The sequence below is a fragment of the Papio anubis genome, chromosome 17, assembly GCF_008728515.1.
Source record: "Papio anubis isolate 15944 chromosome 17, Panubis1.0, whole genome shotgun sequence".
Taxonomy (NCBI): Eukaryota; Metazoa; Chordata; class Mammalia; order Primates; family Cercopithecidae; genus Papio; species Papio anubis.
Window position 1 is genome coordinate 11,460,535 of NC_044992.1, and position 18,380 is coordinate 11,478,914.

General features: G+C 47.2%; 1 protein-coding gene across 2 annotated transcripts in view; it reads left to right on the plus strand.

Moving 5' to 3' along the window:
* DNAH9 (dynein axonemal heavy chain 9) overlaps positions 1-18,380 on the plus strand; it is a 381,289-nt gene that overhangs the window by 343,098 nt on the left and 19,811 nt on the right. For both annotated transcript variants that reach the window (XM_003912358.5, XM_021928176.2), the window contains 4 exons: positions 638-829; positions 2,522-2,713; positions 5,363-5,533; positions 10,401-10,583. In XM_003912358.5, coding sequence (XP_003912407.4) covers positions 638-829; positions 2,522-2,713; positions 5,363-5,533; positions 10,401-10,583 — 738 coding nt within the window. The remainder of the gene's footprint in view (positions 1-637; positions 830-2,521; positions 2,714-5,362; positions 5,534-10,400; positions 10,584-18,380) is intronic.

Here is an 18,380-nt window from a genome sequence, read left to right on the forward strand (position 1 = left end):
AAACCAGCATAAACCTTTGGGGCCTGGTTGAAGCCTAAAGGAAGATGAAGACCACGTGGCAGTCAGAGTCTCAGAAGATTTTACTGACTGCGTGACACTCTCATAGTGCAGGAGTCCAGCAGCCCAACTCTGGGCCGGGGATGTTTCCACAAAGATTCGAGAAGCAAAACGCATTCAGTCCCCTCTGTGCTCTTTTTCCAAGCTTAACTCCAAGGCAGTGATTACACCTGCTAAGGTTCCGCAACAGGCAAGAAAAGCGTGGTAGGAAGGGAAGATATTGGAGATGCCGCCATGGGATGTGCACCCACACCCCACACCCCGGTACACAACATTCTCGTTGCATGTCGCCCTGATCCCCATCAGCTACAGGAGTCCACCTTATTAGCACGTTCATATGCACAAACTTGAACCCTAAACCAAAGCCCATTATAACCTGAATCTAAACCTTAATTCAATGCTCAACTAAAGCCTGACCCCTCCACACGTTCCCCCCAGGCTGTCGTCTCACTGTAACTCAAACCCAAACCAGAATATATGGTAACGTTTTCCAACACGAACCCTGATTGTAACCCCGCCCTAGCCAGCCCCGTATAAGAGAAGCTATGTGTGAACATTCAGAGCGATGCTGTCATTTCAGGACACTCTGGAGATGTGTTCTCGGGAGACGGAGTTTAAGAGCATCCTCTTTGCTCTTTGTTACTTTCATGCGGTGGTGGCAGAAAGACGGAAATTTGGGCCCCAGGGATGGAATCGCTCGTACCCCTTTAACACCGGAGACCTCACTATCTCTGTGAACGTCCTCTACAACTTCCTGGAGGCCAACGCAAAGGTAAAGGCCGTGGACGTTCAGGAACTAGCCAGGTTGGGAGAGGGTTAAAATTATTTGATTTTGAGGGGTGAATCAGAGGGGTCTGGGATGGGGCTTGAGAATGCACATTTCTAACAAGCTCCCCGGTGATGCAGATGCTGCTGCTTCGGGGACCACAATTTAAGAGTGTAACCCATGGTCAGGTTCCAACTCTCACTCCCCATTACCTGACAGCTAGATTATTTGAAGCCTTGATAGTACAAATCAGAGCCCATGGATCAACATCATTGGCAGTACCTGGGAGCTAGTTAGAAATGCAGAATCTTCGGTTCCGCCCAAACGTACTGAATCAGCGCATTTTAATGAGATGCTCTGGTAATTCGTATGCACGTTAAGGAGGGCCACCTCTCCCGAGGGTGATGCAGTGCCATCCCACAGAAGGGGCATGTGCACGCTGAAGGGCTGCGCGCCTCACAGCTGGGATGAGGCAGTGCCAACCCCAGGACTAGCCCAAAGGCTGAGGATAGTAGAACTGTGAGGTGAGAGCCATGGATGCTCAGGACGTCTAACTAGAGACTCACACAGTGAGTCAGTCCCATGAGAGAGTGTCCCGGGCCCCAGCAGACCACACCTGTGTCCTCACAGCGTGGCAGGTAGGCTGTGGATCGGCAGGAAGAGACTTCACATTCGCCTAACGTAGGTTCCCAAACTGATGCTAACAGTCACTGCTCTTCCAGTTAAGGGACTATTCACCTCATCAAGGTTATTCTAGTTCAGGAAGCAAACACTGAGTCAGCAGGGCCACCACCTCTTCCTTGTGTGGAAAATGAACCAGGCCCAGATGCCCTGAGAAATCCTTCTGTCTCCAGCCCGTGGGCCTGGGAAGCCCACGCCTCTCAACAGTATTCTTTCATTGCTGGCTTTCCTCCAGTGACCTCCCTCCCTAAGTTTCACACCAATGAACTTGTGGGCTTTGTTTATTCACTTTGAACTTCCAAAGGGGACAATTAATCTTGCCATTAAATGCAGAAAATTGGAAAAGTACTCTGGTCCTCACTTCTCCTTTTGACATTCACCTATTTAAATTGCTTCTAGGTGGAGCCTGACTTCATTTTCACAGTTAATGATCATGAAAGAGGGAAGGCGTATCTATATGTGGGGCGCGAGGCTGGCATCTTTCCTCTCTTCACTCTTTGATGTAATGATTCAAGCTTTTTTTTCTCTCTCTTTTTTTTTGAGAAGGGGTTTCGCTCTTGTTGCCCAGGCTGCAGTGCAATGGCGTGACCTCAGCTAACCACTCTGCTTCCCGGGTTCAAGCGATTCTCCTGCCTCAGCCTCCCGAGTATCTGAGATTACAGGCATGCGCCACCACGCCCGGCTAATTTTGTATTTTTAGTAAAGACAGGGTTTCTCCATGTTGGTCAGGCTGGTCTTGAACTCCCAACCTCAGGTGATCCGCCCGCCTCGGCCTCCCAAAGTGCTGGGATGACAGGCGTGAGCCACTGCACCCAGCCTTCTTCAAGCTTTTAATGAACTCCCCAAACACCCCTAACCCTGCTGGGCACTGGGGGTATGAAGATAGATAAGACATCACTCCCAATTTCAAGAAGCATCCCCTCTTGTGACTTTCTGTGCTGCCCAGATGGCAGGCCAGCCCCAACGCCTATGTGGAGATCTTCCTTCCTTCCTGTCTTTCTTTCCCCCGTCACTCAGGTCCCCTATGATGATTTACGCTACCTGTTTGGAGAGATCATGTATGGAGGCCACATCACAGATGACTGGGACAGAAGACTCTGCAGAACCTACCTGGAGGAATTCATTCGACCGGAAATGTTAGAAGGAGAACTGCCTTTGGCCCCAGGGTTCCCACTCCCAGGCAACATGGACTACAATGGTTATCATCAGGTGAGGCTCTGCTCTGTGCTTCTGATGGCGTGAGGGTGCTCACAGGGACCTGGGTGTTCCTCCCACGCGGACCTGAACCACCAGGGAAGCTTCTGCCGGGCCACCACCATGGCTGCCAGCAGGGGCTGGGACAGAGGGGCTTAGACAGCTGAGCTCATGCCAAATCTGGTCCTATGCCCCAAGCCTGCCCTGTTTAAGTTGAGAGATACAGGATTTCTAGCCTCAAATTAATAATCAAATGGAGCCTTTGGAGAGCTTTCCATTCTTGATGTTTGCTTCAGTCGTTCTCTGTGTTGCTATTTTCTACAAATAACATCTGGGACAGTTATTTGGTGGTTTTCACTTGGAATGTTCACAAAGCCATTTGTCATGGAGCACAATTTCAGGCAAGACCTTAGCCAACTTTTGGTAAAGTTTCTGTCGGTGATTCTAAATATCCCTGGAGGAGAATGATCTTGTGCCAAGATCACTCAGATCACTCACCCCTCCCACTCCCTGTTGGTGGCTGTGGGCACAGGCACATACCACATGCGTATGCCACAGTCAGCATTCTCATGAAGGTTTTCTTTTTTTTTCTTTTTTGGGACCGAGTCTTGCTCTGTCACCCAGGCTGGAGTGCAGTGGCGCGATCTTAGCTCACTGCAACCTCCACCTCCCGGGTTCAAGCTATTCTCCCTGCCTCAGCCTCCTGAGTAGCTGGGATTACAGGCGCCCACCACCACACCCGGCTAATTTTTGTGTTTTTTAGTGGAGATGGGGTTTCGTCATGTTGGCCAGCCTGGTCTTGAACTCCTGACCTCAGGTGATCCACCTGCCTCGGCCTCCCAAAACGCTGAGATTACAGGCGTGAACCACCGCGCCCAGCCTCTTGGAGGTTTTCTTACTATTACTTCGGTCTTTTATGTTACTGTTACCACAGCTGTGTTTAAAGTATTCATCTTTGCCTATTTCACCTACCATGGAAAACATTCCGAAAGATATTTTTTAACAGTTTTTATTGGTAGGCTTTTGAACATGCCTAGAAAAACTCTTGAATATAAAACATAAGGGAAATATTGATCATAGGAATATTAACTGTAAGTTAAAAAAATTTTTTTTAATTCATAAAACTTAAGGGTAAATTGTAAAAGTCATTTGATCCAGAAAAATTGGACCTATAAGAAGAGATTTAAAACAATAAAGCTCTTTAAGGAAAATAAGAGGAAATGGTTTTTAACTACTTCACCAAAGGCAAGAAGGCTTTACCCAGGAAAATTGTGCAACAGCGTCCCCTAGTGTCCGTGGGATAATTCGACAGGCGGCTGGAGCAAGTAACAGGCAAAGTCTGGTTCTCTTTATTCAGCAAGAGTGCAATTGATTTGCACATTTCCAAATGACGGAGGTACACTCTCTTTCTTTATACTTCTCTTTAATGTGTCAGTTAATAGATGGTTCTAGGGCATCCACATAGATTCCAGACCTGCACAGAACGCTGGAGAAAATACAAAAATGAACATACAAATCGGCCTTTGAGGAATACATGAGCAATGTATTACACTAGGTGTTAACAACACCAAGGAATCATCAAAATCATATCAGGGACAGAACTTGAGCGATATTTTCCCACCATCATGAAAAGAGTCATGAAGAGGCACTCAACGCATTCAGAGCCAGGCACGGTGGCGCCCGCCTGTAATCCCAGAACTTTGGTAGGTCAAGGCTGGAGAATCATTTGAGCTGACAAGTTAGAGACCAGTGGGCAACATAGTGAGACCTCGTCTCTACAAAAAATAGAAATAAAAAAATCAGCTGAGCATGGCGGCATGTACCTGTAGTGCCAGCTGCTTGGGAGACTGAGGTGGAAAGCACTTGGGCCTGGGAGGTGGAGGCTTCAGTGATCTGTGATAGTGCTGCTGTACTCTAGTTTTTTCAACAGAGTGAGAGCCTGGCTCCAAAACAAACAAACGAACAAATAAATAAAAAAACTGAGCCTTAGCCGCTGGGGAGGATTTTTAGGCATTAGGCATGGCAGACTCTGACCAGTAGCACTGACCACAGAAAGGAGTTGCTTGGGTGACGCACAGTTTGAAAATTTGTTTTATTTGAATACCTTTCACCAGGGGCGCAAACTCTCCGGTTCGCAGCCAATCTCACCTCCCTCGTCCTAAGCCCAATTCACTAGCTTATTTTGCATGTGCCATCCCATGTATGTGTTCAGGTTTGTCATGTCTGATTTAGATGGAGGGGAGAGAAAAAGAAGAAGGAAAGGTCTGGAATCCTAGAAGAGCTTAAGTAAAATCACTAGGGAGAGAGGGATGTGTATTTTTGAAAGACTAGGAGAAGTCCTCCTCTGGTCTGCAGGAACAAGAGTCATCAGGGAGTAGTGGGAGGCAGCGGGACTGGAGATAGATAAAGTCATCTAAGCATCCCAGAAAAGAAAGAACGATAGAATGAATGTGGAAGTTCTGGGAAACAGGTCCAGCCGACAAAAACAGATGATGTCAAGGTGCACTAATAGGTGGAGAGGGTGCTGAAGTCAACCAGGGATGGCGAGCAGTGTCCCTGGAGGGAGGACACCAGCCCATGGACTCCCTGCAGCGGACAAGCCGGTGTGGGAGATGGGAGGTATGTGTTGGTTGCTTTTTAATCGAGCTTGCCCTTGATTTTCAGTACATCGATGCTGAGCTGCCCCCAGAATCCCCCTACCTCTATGGCCTCCACCCAAACGCAGAGATTGGCTTCCTGACCCAAACCTCAGAAAAGCTCTTCCGCACTGTGCTGGAGCTGCAGCCTCGGGACAGCCAGGCCGGAGAAGGAGTGGGGGCCACAAGAGAAGAAAAGGTGTGTGTGGTGGGGGCTGCCTGAGGTCGTTCTGGGGGAGCCTGAGGATCAGAGATGCACATCTTTCCCCTGCTGGTCATTTTGGCAGTACACAGCATAGACAACACACAAGGCAGCAACCACCTGCAGCCTGGAGATGCTTGCCTGACACCACCAAGAGCCTCTCCCCTCCCCCGTCATCACCGTGCTGGCCATCAGTTAAATCATAGGAAGTTCCTGCCATTGGGTTCGGCAGTTTGCTTTGCCAGTCCACCCAAAGTCCACTTTTATTCAGCTTCTCTGCCAAAGTGAAGAAAGGGCAGGGCTGAACAGTGGTGGCTTGGGAAATTTGAATGCGACTTCCTGATTCCCTGGCAAACCAAGCAAGGATGGGGAAGGGGCTGCCCCTAAGCACCCCTACCTCAGTTCACCAAGCAGATGCTGGTGGGGAAGAACACGCTCCTTCACAATGCAAATGCCTTCTCTTTGTGTGAATGGCTTGTAGTCAGAGAGTCTCTTAACACACAGTTACCTGCTACTAAGCACAGGACCTCCTAAAATTTTAGGAAGGTGGAAGGGAATTATGGAGTAGAAAGGCAGACCAGGGTGAGGTGTGGGTTTCAGGACAACCCAAGGCAACATGGGGGCTCTGATCCTGGTATGGGGGTAGCTGAGGATAAAGAATGGTCCTCACGCCTGTAATCCCAGCACTTTGGGAGGCCGAGGCGGGAAGATTATGAGGTCACGAGTTCAAGACCAGCCTGGCCAACATGGTGAAACCCCATCTCTACTAAAAATACAAAAATTAACTGGGCATGGTGGTGGGCACATGTAATCCCAGCTACTTGGGAGGAGGCTGAGGCAGGAGAATCACTTGAACCTGGGAGGCGGAGGTTGCAGTGAGCCAAGACCGCGCCACTGCACTCCAGCCTGGCGACAGAGCAAAACTCCATCTCAAAAAAAAAAAAAAAGGACACCAAAGGGAGATTTCTCCATGAAATTTTTTCTGAGACAAGCTAACCAACTTCCTAAAGACGTATTTGTACCAGCTCACATCCACCTCATGGCACTGCCTGGATTTTTTTTTTTTTTTTTAAATTTAAATTTTTCTGAGTAAGATTTCACTCCATCACCCAGGCTGGAGAGTTCAGTGGCATAATCACAGCTCACTACAGCCTCCAACTCCTAACCTCAGGCAATCCTTCCATCTCAGCCTCCTGAGTAGCTAGGACTGCAGGTGTGTACCACCACGCCCTGCTAATTTTTTAACTTTTTGTAGAGACAGGGTCTCACTGTGTTGCCTAGGCTGGTCTTGAACTCCTGGGCTCAAGAAATCCTCTCACCTTGACCTCCCAAAGTGCTAGGATTATAGGCGCGAGCCACTGCACCCGGTCCTACTTAGGTTCTTTAATTTAGAGATACCATTAGGTTTACAAGTAAACATCCTTGGGAAGATTATCCAACTTTTAGGCTCTAGAGACCGATTTTAGGAAAGCAAACTGATACTAAAAGAGTTGGACTTTTATATAAAGATACGGAGTCATGTCATCAAAATAGTATATCTCAAATTTTAATATGCTTAAGAAGGTGTCAGAGAGATTGAAATTCTGACTCCGAGGCCTGGGGTTAGGTTGCACTGGCAACCTAGTGATTTTGATGAGGTGAGCATACTTTGAGAAGCTGCCCCATATGACCCTCCTCAGTCCATTCCACTATTTGATGTTTAATTTGAAAATAAAGAGTGAATGAATCATGTTGCTAGATCTAAAACTGAAAAAGGCTGAGACTGTATAAGTAATAGACTTAGTACTCTTCAGTCAAGGTTCAAAGAAGGTTCTAATGCTTATCATTTCCTTATCCCCTCCCCAAGCTAACCCAAGAAATGGGGTGTGTGTATGTGCTCGTGTGTGTATTTCGAAATGATATAAACTGTGATTCCTTGCCATGCACAGTGCTGCATGGGACAAGTGGGCAAGTTACTGGGTGCACATCTGATTGTGCAGTATCCCAGTATTTGGCCATGGTGGTATTTCTCACATAGCTCACATGTTCCTATGAGCTATGTTGCTTCCTGTCCACAGAGCAGTCCAGCTCAAGATGAGGGACAAAGAGTCAAAGCCCAGAGAGTATTTTGTTGTTAAGAAGTAAATGACCAAGAGGTTGCACACTCCCATACACTCATGAACTCTTGACTTAATTCTGCTCCCATGTTTACATCTATATGAAGGGAAGCTGGGGATTTTTAGTATATAGCTAAAGAGAAGGAGAGAGAAGAGAGGCTGGCATGATAGACACATGGATGGATGGATGAATAGATGGGTGGATGGATGGGTGGATGGGTGATGGACAGATGGGTGATGATGGATAGATAATTGATGGATGGATGAATGGATGGATGATGGATAGATGGGTGATGATGGATAGATAATTGATGGATGGATGAATGGATGGATGATGGATAGATGGGTGATGATGGATAGATAATTGATAGATGGATGAATGGATGGATGGGTGATGGGTAGATGGCTGATGGATAGGTAGTTGATGGATGGATGGATGGATGATAGAGGAATAGAGTTATGTACTCTCAAGGGCATCTGCAGGAATATACACCAAAAAACTAATAGTCGAACAGTGTTTTTCTCCCACTGGGGGAAGAGTTAAGACTGTGGGAGGACTATGCTTCTCATATCATGTGTATCAGAAATGTTTAGATTTTTCTGATAAGCATTTATTACTTTTCCGAAAAGGAAGAAAGCAGAAGTGTTGGTCTGTGGAAATAAAGTGGACCCCATCCCTTGGAACCCACTCTTCCTATCTGAGAGTCTCTGGGTTCCTTGAGCAAAAGAGGGCCCTGCATACATCTGCGGACCTGGGCCCTTCCCTATCAGCCCTCTCCCTCCTGAGGCCCCCACACGCTTGACAGTCTGATCAGAGATGAAAAGAACTCTGTGTCCCCACATCCTGTGTATTTTGGAACAATACCTCCAGATGATCTTTTCATCTTTTTGTGAAGCATGTCCAAATGGAAGCTCACTGATATAGAGCCGTTTTTTCAAACTCTGCTCCAGAGAAAAAATATATATATATAATTTTAGCCGTTTGTCTTCTACCCCAGCAGCCGCTCTCAGGTACTATTAAAATCCGATTCCAGTTTTTGCTATGACAGCACCAAAGACCCATTCGTGACAGAGTGATTGGTTTTTACTTTCTTTTTTTTTCCTGGAGATGGCATTGTATGTTAACAATACAAGGCAAGGTGAATATTTATCATCCTTTACACTTACACAGTTCTTTATAGCTTTCGGAGATGGCCACACTCATCAGCTCATTTGATTTGATCTTCACATCAACTCTGGGAGTTGGGAAAGGGGACAAGTAGAAAAAAAGGCACTCTTGGAAGTGTTTATTTACAGTTGGAGAAAATTGAGGCCTAAGCAACTTGCTTACGTTCACATGGGTAATGCATGGCAGAACTATTAACTCTGTCAGGCCTCCTTGGTTGCAAGCAATAGACACCAACATTGCTTAACTAGGCAAGAAATAGCTCATTCTATCAAGGGAGTCAAGCTAAGAACAGATAAAAATCACGATGGCTCTAAGAGTCCCAGGTAAAAGAAGGGTAGACCGTCCTTTCCAGGCACCTCCATCCTGCCAGTGGTTCCTTGGATTCCAGGCTTGAGATTCAATTTGTTGTGCTCCTGGGAAACATAATCTGATTGGCCTAACTTGGTTCAGGGGGAACTGGGCCCAGTGACTAAACATAAACATCAAACAATGAGGAAGACGTAGTTTCACAAAGGAGATAGGGAATTGTTCCTAGAAGGGAAGAGAGATAATGAACAGACAAAAACAACAGATATCCTCCACAGGCACCTAGAGCTCAGCTCTCAGGACTCCAGAAAGGGGCTGGTGCTCGCTCGCTCACTCTCTCCCTCCCCTCTTTCCCTCTGTCCCAACCTGCTGGCTGTGTGGTCTATTATGTCTGCAATGGTTTCATCTTTCTTTCTCTGCTGACAGACCTCCTGGGCTTACTCATTTATTCCACAATGGCAGACTCAACCTCCAAGTGCCCCAAATTAACTCAGAATCTCTGAGCCTCAGTTCCAATTTTCCAGAGAGACCCTAGTTGTCCCAGCTCCCCTCATCTAATTAGCTGACAGTTTGTGTGGGGAAAAGAATTGTGGGGTACAACAGGAGGTTTACATGATAGATGAGGGTGTTTCTTCCAGAACTCGAGGATAGAAACTGCAGTGTTGCCTCATAGAAACTCAGAACTGAGTGGATGGCCAGATAGATAGATACGTAGGTAGGTAGATAGATAGATAGATAGATAGAATAGATAGATAGATAGATAGATAGATAGATAGATACATAGATACATAGATGATTGACAGATTAGATAGATGGATAGATGATTGATAGATAGATGATAGATATTATTTATAACTGTATATGGATATACCGTATCTGGATATAGATAGATTTGTCATTGCAGCTCATCACTTCAGCTTCACATGGCCCACGGGGGCCAGCTTTTGGCCCAAGTCTGTCTTATGGCTTTCTAGTTCAATTCCCACAGCCAACTGGGTTAGCCTCTGAGTTTTTCAACTCCAAATTCTTAGAGAGGTATCTGTGTTCATCTTATTACGCCAGCCATGCAAGTCCCAGCAACTTGGCCAGCCTATGAAGAGGTCCTGCTGTGATCAGTCAGTCCTCAGCCCTGAACTAGTTGACCTGGACAAGCAGGCAAGCGTTTGGCCAGGTCGTGGGGGGAGGGGCAGCAGATGATGGATGATTGGCATCTCTGGTCCCACACTGCAGGAAAATGAATTCCTTCTGGAGAATAGAGCCCCTTCTTAACGCTGTGTTTCCTTCTGTGGGGCAGGTCAAGGCACTTCTGGAAGAAATATTGGAGCGGGTGACAGACGAGTTTAACATCCCAGAACTGATGGCCAAAGTGGAGGAGCGCACCCCTTACATTGTAGTTGCCTTCCAGGAGTGTGGCCGGATGAATATCCTCACCAGAGAGATGCAGCGCTCGCTGAGGGAGCTGGAGCTCGGCTTAAAGGTGAGTGCAGTCTTGTAAGGCATGGAGGTGACGTAGCTAGAGGACACAGCTGGAAACCTATGGGGAAGAAGGAGCACTGGGGGACCTGGAAGCTGGAGAGCAGTTGTCCTGCAGCATCCTAGGTGCCCAAAAGGTCTTACTCCCCAGAAACTGAAGTCTGGCCATGAGGTTGTCTGCAAGAACCGGGCGCGGTGGCTCAAGCCTGTAATCCCAGCACTTTGGGAGGCCGAGATGGGCGGATCATGAGGTCAGGAGATCGAGACCATCCTGGCTAACACGGTGAAACCCCGTCTCTACTAAAAAATACAAAAAACTAGCCGGGCGAGGTGGCGGGCGCCTGTAGTCCCAGCTACTCGGGAGGCTGAGGCAGGAGAATGGCGTGAACCCGGGAGGCGGAGCTTGCAGTGAGCTGAGATCCGACCACTGCACTCCAGCCTGGGCCACAGAGCGAGACTCCGCCTCAAAAAAAAAAAATAAAATAAAAAAATAAAAAAATACAAAAAACTAGCCGGGCGAGGTGGCAGGCGCCTGTAGTCCCAGCTACTCGGGAGGCTGAGGCAGGAGAATGGTGTAAACCTGGGAGGCGGAGCTTGCAGTGAGCTGAGATCTGGCCACTGTACTCCAGCCTGGGCGACAGAGTGAGACTCCGTCTCAAAAAAAAAAAAAAAAAAAAAAAAAGAACCAAGATGTTATACAATCTTTGACATTTCTCGTCAACAAGGAAAGAGTCTACTATTTCTACTACCAGTTTTACTTTCCTCATCATGAGATGATGTAAAATGCCTAGCACAGAGCCTGTTAATTACTGTTCACCCAGATGACAGGTAGATGGGAGCTCTTTCTGCCTTTGAGGAGCTGAGAGGGTGACTGCTGTCGGTTTACATTGCCTTGTTTATTAAAAGAATTGTAAATGAACACTCAGACAAGCCCTGGAAGTCCAGGTGTGGAACACGCGGGCACCTTCATCATGTCTGGCTCTTGGGGTTAAACAGCCAGGGTCACATGTGGATAGGAAAAACATGTATGAGTTTTTTCACACAGAGTCACATAGATGATGAAACAGACTGCAAAATCTAGCTTAGGGCCGGGCGCGGTGGCTCATGCCTGTAATCCCAGCACTGTGGGAGGTTGAAGCGGGCGGATCACAAGGTCAGGAGATTGAGACCATCCTGGCTAACACGGTGAAACCCCGCCTCTACTAAAAATGCAGAAATTAGCCAGGCATGGCGGTGGGCGCCTGTAGTCCCAGCTGCTGGGGAGGCTGAGGCAGTAGAATGGTGTGAACCTGGAAGACGGAGTTTGCAGTGAGCCGAGATCGCGCCACTGCACTCCAGCCTGGGCGACAGAGCGAGACTCCGTCTCAAAAAAAAAAAAAAAAAAACTAGGCTAGGTTTTTTGTTTGTTTGTTTGTTTAATCTCTTAATGTTCTTTCTCCTTCCTCCACCCCACCTCCACATGTGTAGAAGGAAATAAGGAAGGAGAGACAGGAAGGGAATGTTGAAGATGGACAATGTTTGGTAACGTTTCCAAATTCTGTGCCAGCTTGTAATCAAATGAAGGACAAAATTCCACAGAGTAAATAAGAACTCTGTCTGTCGTATAACACAGTTCCATTACTTAGGTACGCAGCTCTATATCAGTAATTATCTTGAGCAGGTGTGCTGCCATTTTAAAGGCTTATGGAACTTGTGTGATGTGGTGCAGCCTGTTTACCCATTCGATTTTCAATTCATTCACTCATTTTTCTTCCGAGAGCCTTTGCTGCATTTGGAGTCATGAATCTCAGAGCTTGCCTGGGCAAAGATGAAGGGTGCGGGAGGCAGCTGTCTTGTCTTTCAGTCTGAGTCAAGCAATGTTGATTGATGAGCCTCTCGGGCAAGTCTCAGCACTGCCTGCTGGAGGGTGCAAAGGAGATTGGAAAGGGAGCCTTCCCTTGAAGGACAGTCTTGTGGGGAGACACACACACACTGATATAAAGCAGGGTGGAATTAACTAAGAGCCACATAGAGAGACGTGGGAGAAGAAAGAAGAAAGAAGTATTGTATGTGGGGTAAGGAAAGCCCCAGGGAAGAAGTGGCATTCACGGGGTTCCGGAGGAAGGGGAGGATTGTGACAGGTGATCATAAAAGGCAGGGGCTCCTAGAGGCACAGAGCAGAGCAGCCCACGGTCTGTGCTCAGAGTTAACACGGTTTGGCCGCAGCTACAGGCCCACTCAGGTGAGCAACAGTGATAGGGTGAACTTCCAAAAGGTGACAACACAATGACAGCAAAACAGCCGGGACCTTTGTCTACTGGTCCCACTGTGAAAGGAAGACAGACAGAGCAATCTGCATTCAAACTTGCTGTCATGAATCCCAGGCTCTCCTTAGGACCGTCCCCCAAGCTGGCCTGGTCCTCAGACTCTCCAGAAGTTCTATCACATGTTCCCATCTCCACGCTCCAGTCCTACCAACCTCTGGGGGTGGGGCCTAGAAATCCGTAATGTTTCATCACCGGCCAGGAAATTCTTTTGATGACTCAAGTTTGGGAAGCACAGCATGAAGGTAAGAGGCAGAAGAAAAAGTTAGGACAGTGGTATTGGTGGCAAAATGAAGGTGCAAAGGGGATGGCAGCAGAGTTCAGAGAAGAGAGTTTTAAGTCTAGGGAAGGGATAAAGCTGAGCTGGCCAGAAAGGAGAACAGCAGGGAAAACAGGCAAAGCAGGTGACTTGGCAGGAGGAGTTCACAGGATGGTCTGGCCTGTGAGTGAGAGGTGGAGCGCCCGAGTGGGGCAAGTCCCTCAGATGGCGCAGTGAGGAACGTCAGCTCCGCGTTCTTCCCGGAACACTGGTGGAAGGCGTGCTTGGCTTTGCTGACCAGCTTACCTGGCAGGGGGGAGGGGGAAGAGGAAATTCTGATTGAGGTTTTCCTTCTTCACTTTCTTTGTTTAACAATCACTTTATGCTGGGTGCAGTGGCTCACGCCTGTCATCCCAGCACTTTGGGAGGCCGAAGTGGGTGGATCACGAGGTCAGGAGATCGAGACCAGCCTGGCCAACATGGTGAAACCTCATCTCTACTAAAAAATACAAAAATTAGCCAGGCATGGTGGTGGGCACCTGTAGTTCCAGCTACTTGGGAGGCTGAGGCAGGAGAATAGCTTGAACCCAGGAGGCGGAGGTTGCAGTGAGCCGAGATCGCGCCACTGCACTCCAGCCTGGGCGAAAGAGTAACAGTCCATCTCCAAAAAAAAAAAAAAAAAAAGAGCCAGATTAGATCCCCGGTCAGCAAGCCAGACTTTAAACCTGAACAGCTTCACATCTTTAGAAACAGATTTTATCAATCAGGAGGGGCAATCAACCACCGAAGCTTAGAAAAAAAAGCCTGATGTCATCACACGTTTGAATGATAAAAATTAGTTCCTGGCCAGGCGCGGTGGCTCACACCTGTAATCCCAGCACTTTGGGAGACCAAGGTGGGTGGATCTCAAGGTCAGGAGTTTGAAACCAGCCTGGCCAATATGGTGAAACCCCGTCTCTACTAAAAATACAAAAAAATTAGCCGGGCGTGGTGGCGGGCCTCTGTAGTCCCAGCTACTCGGGAGGCTGAGGCAGGAGAATGGCGTGAACCCAGGAGGCAGAGGTTGCAGTGATCCAAGATCACGCCACTGCACTCCAGCCTGGGCAACAGAGCAAGACTCTGTCTCCCAAAAAAAAAAAAAATTAGTTCCCAGCCCCTCCCAGATTCTGGGCTGGCCATGGCTCCATCTAAGATATGCAGTACCTAAATGAAATAGAATGCAAACCACATATGACAGCCACATAGGTAATTAAGATTTTTCTGGAATTCACATTTTGAAAGTAAAAAACCAAACAGGTGAATTTAACTTTTATTTAACTCAGTATATCTAATTCTTGAATTTTTTTTAGTAGAGACGGGGTTTCACCATATTGGCCAGGTCTCAAACCCCTGACCTTGTGATCCACTCACCTCGGCCTCCCAAAGTTCTGGGATTACAGGTGTGAGCCACCACACCTGGCCAGGAACTGATTTTTATCATTCAAACGTGTGATGACATCAGGCTTTTTTTCCTATGCTTCGGTGGTTGATTGCTCCTCCTGATTCACAAAATCTGTTTCTAAAGATGTGAAGTTGTTCAAGTTTAAAGTCTGGCTTGCTGACTGGGGATCTAATCTGGCTTTTTTTGTGTGTGTGTGTGAGATTGACTGTTGCTCTTTTGCCCAGGCTGGAGTGCAGTGGTACAATCTCAGCTGACTGCAACCTCCACCTCCTGGGTTCAAGCTGTTCTCCTGCTTCAGCATCCTCCCAAGTAGCTGGGATTACAGGCGCCTGCCACCATGCCCAGCTAATTTTTGAGACGGAGTCTCGCTTTGTCACCCAGGCTGGAGTCTGCAAGCTCCGCCTCCTGGATTCACGCCATTCTCCTGCCTCAGCCTCCAAGTAGCTGGGACTACAGGCGCCTGCCACCACGCCCGGCTAATTTTTTGTATTTTTAGTAGAGACGGGGTTTCACCGTGTTAGCCAAGATGGTCTCGATCTCCTGACCTCGTGATCCACCCGCCTCGGCCTCCCAAAGTGCTGGGATTACAGGCGTGAGCCACCGCGCCCGGCATTTTTGTATTTTTTAGTAGAGATGAGGTTTCACCATGTTGGCCAGGCTGGTCTCGAACTCCTGACCTCAAGTGATTCGCCTGCCTCAGCCTCCCAAAGTGCTGGGATTACAGGAGTGAGCCACCGCAGCCGGCCTACTCTGGCTCTTTATTCTGATGCACTGTGTGTTGACTTAATAGTACAGATCTGGACGGGTGGCCCGTGCTATGGCCCTTTAATCCCCACCCACTGGGCAGCTATCCTGGCCCATATGCCTTTGGCTTTCCAGTGCTCTACCAGAATACCTGAATAGAAAGGCTGCTGCCAACCCAGCCTGGAAGCCAGCCTGGAAGGAGTAGGACCCTTATCACTTTCACTTCTTCCCATACTCTCAGCTCCCAGTGTCTTAAACAAATGAAAGCTCCTTGCAAAGAACATCTTCATAGAGAAGAAAAAGCAGAGAGGAGCTAAGCTTCAGGACAGGTTACAGCATGGAGCCCCTCCAGGAGGGAGGCCCTGGGTGCTGCTGCCCTGGCCCCTGGCCCTCTGTGGACTGAACGCCCGCTGCACAACCGTGAGCCCAGGGCAACAGCCGCTTCAGACACACCAGAGGTGCCCTTTTCATCCGGAGGTTCCTGGCCTCACTCCCAGAGGTATGAGTCCTTAGTTTGGACTACAGCCTATGAATCCAAGCTTTTAACAAGCTCCCTGACTTAAAAAGAATGAAGACCTACAGGAAAAATGAGGTTTCAACTCTGTATTATGCCAAAGAAAGATTATGAAAGCATTTATTGATAGGGATGAATGAAAGGGTTAAGGTCACAGCCAGATAGCCCTTCTATCCTGAAAAGGGGTCACCCAGCCTGTAGTTCTCCCTGCAATGCCAAAACCAAGGAAGCACCCTGTAGACCCTGAAATGCAGCATTTTCTTGAGCAAAGGGTCCAGTGTTTTAAGTTTTCTTTTCGTTGACTCTTGACCTATGAACAAGTAAGTGTGACTATCAATCGCTGTTAAACAGGATTCAGGCCAGAGGAGTTTAGGAAACTGGTTGAATGAACATAAGTAGGTGTCTTTGCTTAGTATAGCTTGAGACTTTTTTTTTTTTTTTTTTTTTTTGAGACAGAGTTTTGCTCTTGTTGTCCGGGCTGGAGTGCGATGGCACGATCTCAGCTCACTGCAACTTCTACCTCCCAGGTTCAAGCAATTCTCCTGCCTCAGACTCCCGAGTAGCTGGGATTACAGGCGCCTCCCACCACACCCAGCTAATTTTTTGTATTTCGTAGAGATGGGGTTTCACCATGTTGGCCAGTCTGGTCTTGAACTCCTGACCTCGTGATCCACCCGCCTTGGCCTCCCAAAGTGCTGGGATTACAGGCCTGAGCCACTGTGCCCAGCCAATGATTTTTATTTTCTTCTTTTCCTAAATGACTCCTGGTTCTCTTCTCCAGGGCTGTCCCTGCTTCATTGACAAGCTGAGAGACAGAACATTCTTTAGAGTTCCATCACTTGCACATTCAATTAGTATGTGTAAAATTATTGTCAGAATACATTATAATCTTATTATAAGCAGATGTGAGAAATTTTTAAGAAAGCCAAGTTACACGTATTATGTCCTCTGCTTTCAAAATGATTTTAGATTTCTGCAGGGTGTTAAAAATTAAGTACTGCATATATTTCTAAATTTATTAGATCTTATTTTCAGAGTCATTTTAAGTTCACAGCAAAATTGCACAGAAGGTGTGGAGATTTCCCATATACCTGCTGTCCTCAAAGACAAATTATCCCCCCTCGACTCTCAAATTCAACACCAGAGTGGTACATTTCTTATAACTGATGAATCTATACTCATACATCATTATCACCCTGAGTTCATAGTTTACCTTGGGGTTCATTCTTAGTGTTAGACTTTCTATGGATTTGGACAAATAAATAATAACTTGTGTCCACCATTAGAGTATCATACAAAGTAGTTCCACTGCCCTAAAACCCCTTTGTGTTGCATATATTTTAAACTGTTTTTTGTTTTCAAAGATGGAGTCTTTCTCCATTGCCCAGATTGGAGTGTGGTGCTGTCCTCATGGTTCCAGAGATCTTCCCACCTCAGCCACATGTGTAGCTAGAACTGTGGGTGCACACAACCACACCCGACTAACTTTTTGTTTTTATTTTTGTAGAGATGGGGTCTCACTATGTTGCCAGGCTGGTCTCCAACTACTGGCCTCAAACGATCCTCCCCACTCGACCCAAAGTGTTGGAATTACAGGCATGAGCCACTGTGCCTGGCTATTTGAAACTTTTTTCAAGCACGTTATCTCTTCCTATAACAAAACTTATAGAAACAGTTTGCATGGCTTCACTGTTTTCAGAAATGGCACATCTCTGTATGAGGGATAGTAACAGAGAGTGCGCTGTTGACTTAGCCCACGGAAATGACCAGAAACAAAGGACTTCTGAGTCCAGGGCTCCATCTGAGTTCATCTGTATCTGCCTCGGTCTGGCCCAGTCCTCAAAGCACATCCCAAACGACCAGGACATTTCCGTCACGCTTAGTCCGGTGTACCGCCAGCAGTCCACAACCTGACACCTTAGGAGTTCTGTTGAGTCATGTTACGAGGCGACTCCAGAATGGGGCCTTTATTCCCCTATCAACTCACAGGACAGACGACATTCACAGTATGTTTCCACAGATGCACCCAAATTTCATACAACCCCAACCAATTTTGTATAGAAGCAAATTTAGTAGAACTATATTTTGCTGTATTGTTTGTAAAGGCATTTTATAACCATGGAAGTTAATTGGCCATTGAAACTTCTTGAAGTTTTTATTCTAAAGGGAAAAATGAATACAGCATGGCCTGTATTTTTTTAAAAATGTCCATTGGACTCATTTCACTTTTGAAGTGAGTCATGACTTTTCAATGCATCTTCTTAACCAAAGGTTGGCAAGCAAGTAGTGGATTGTATGCACATAAAAATTTGTATTAAAACTGTCATTTGTAGTTTTTAACGTAAGCCAGGCACGGTGGCTCACACTTGTAATCCTAGCACTTTGGGAGGCCTAGGCAGGTGGATCACTTGAGGCCAGGAGTTTGAGATCAGCCTGGCCAGCATGGCAAAATCCCATCTCTACTGGAAATACAAAAATTAGCCAGGCATGGTGGCTCATGCCTGTAATCCCAGCTACTTGGATGGCTGAGGCACAAGAAT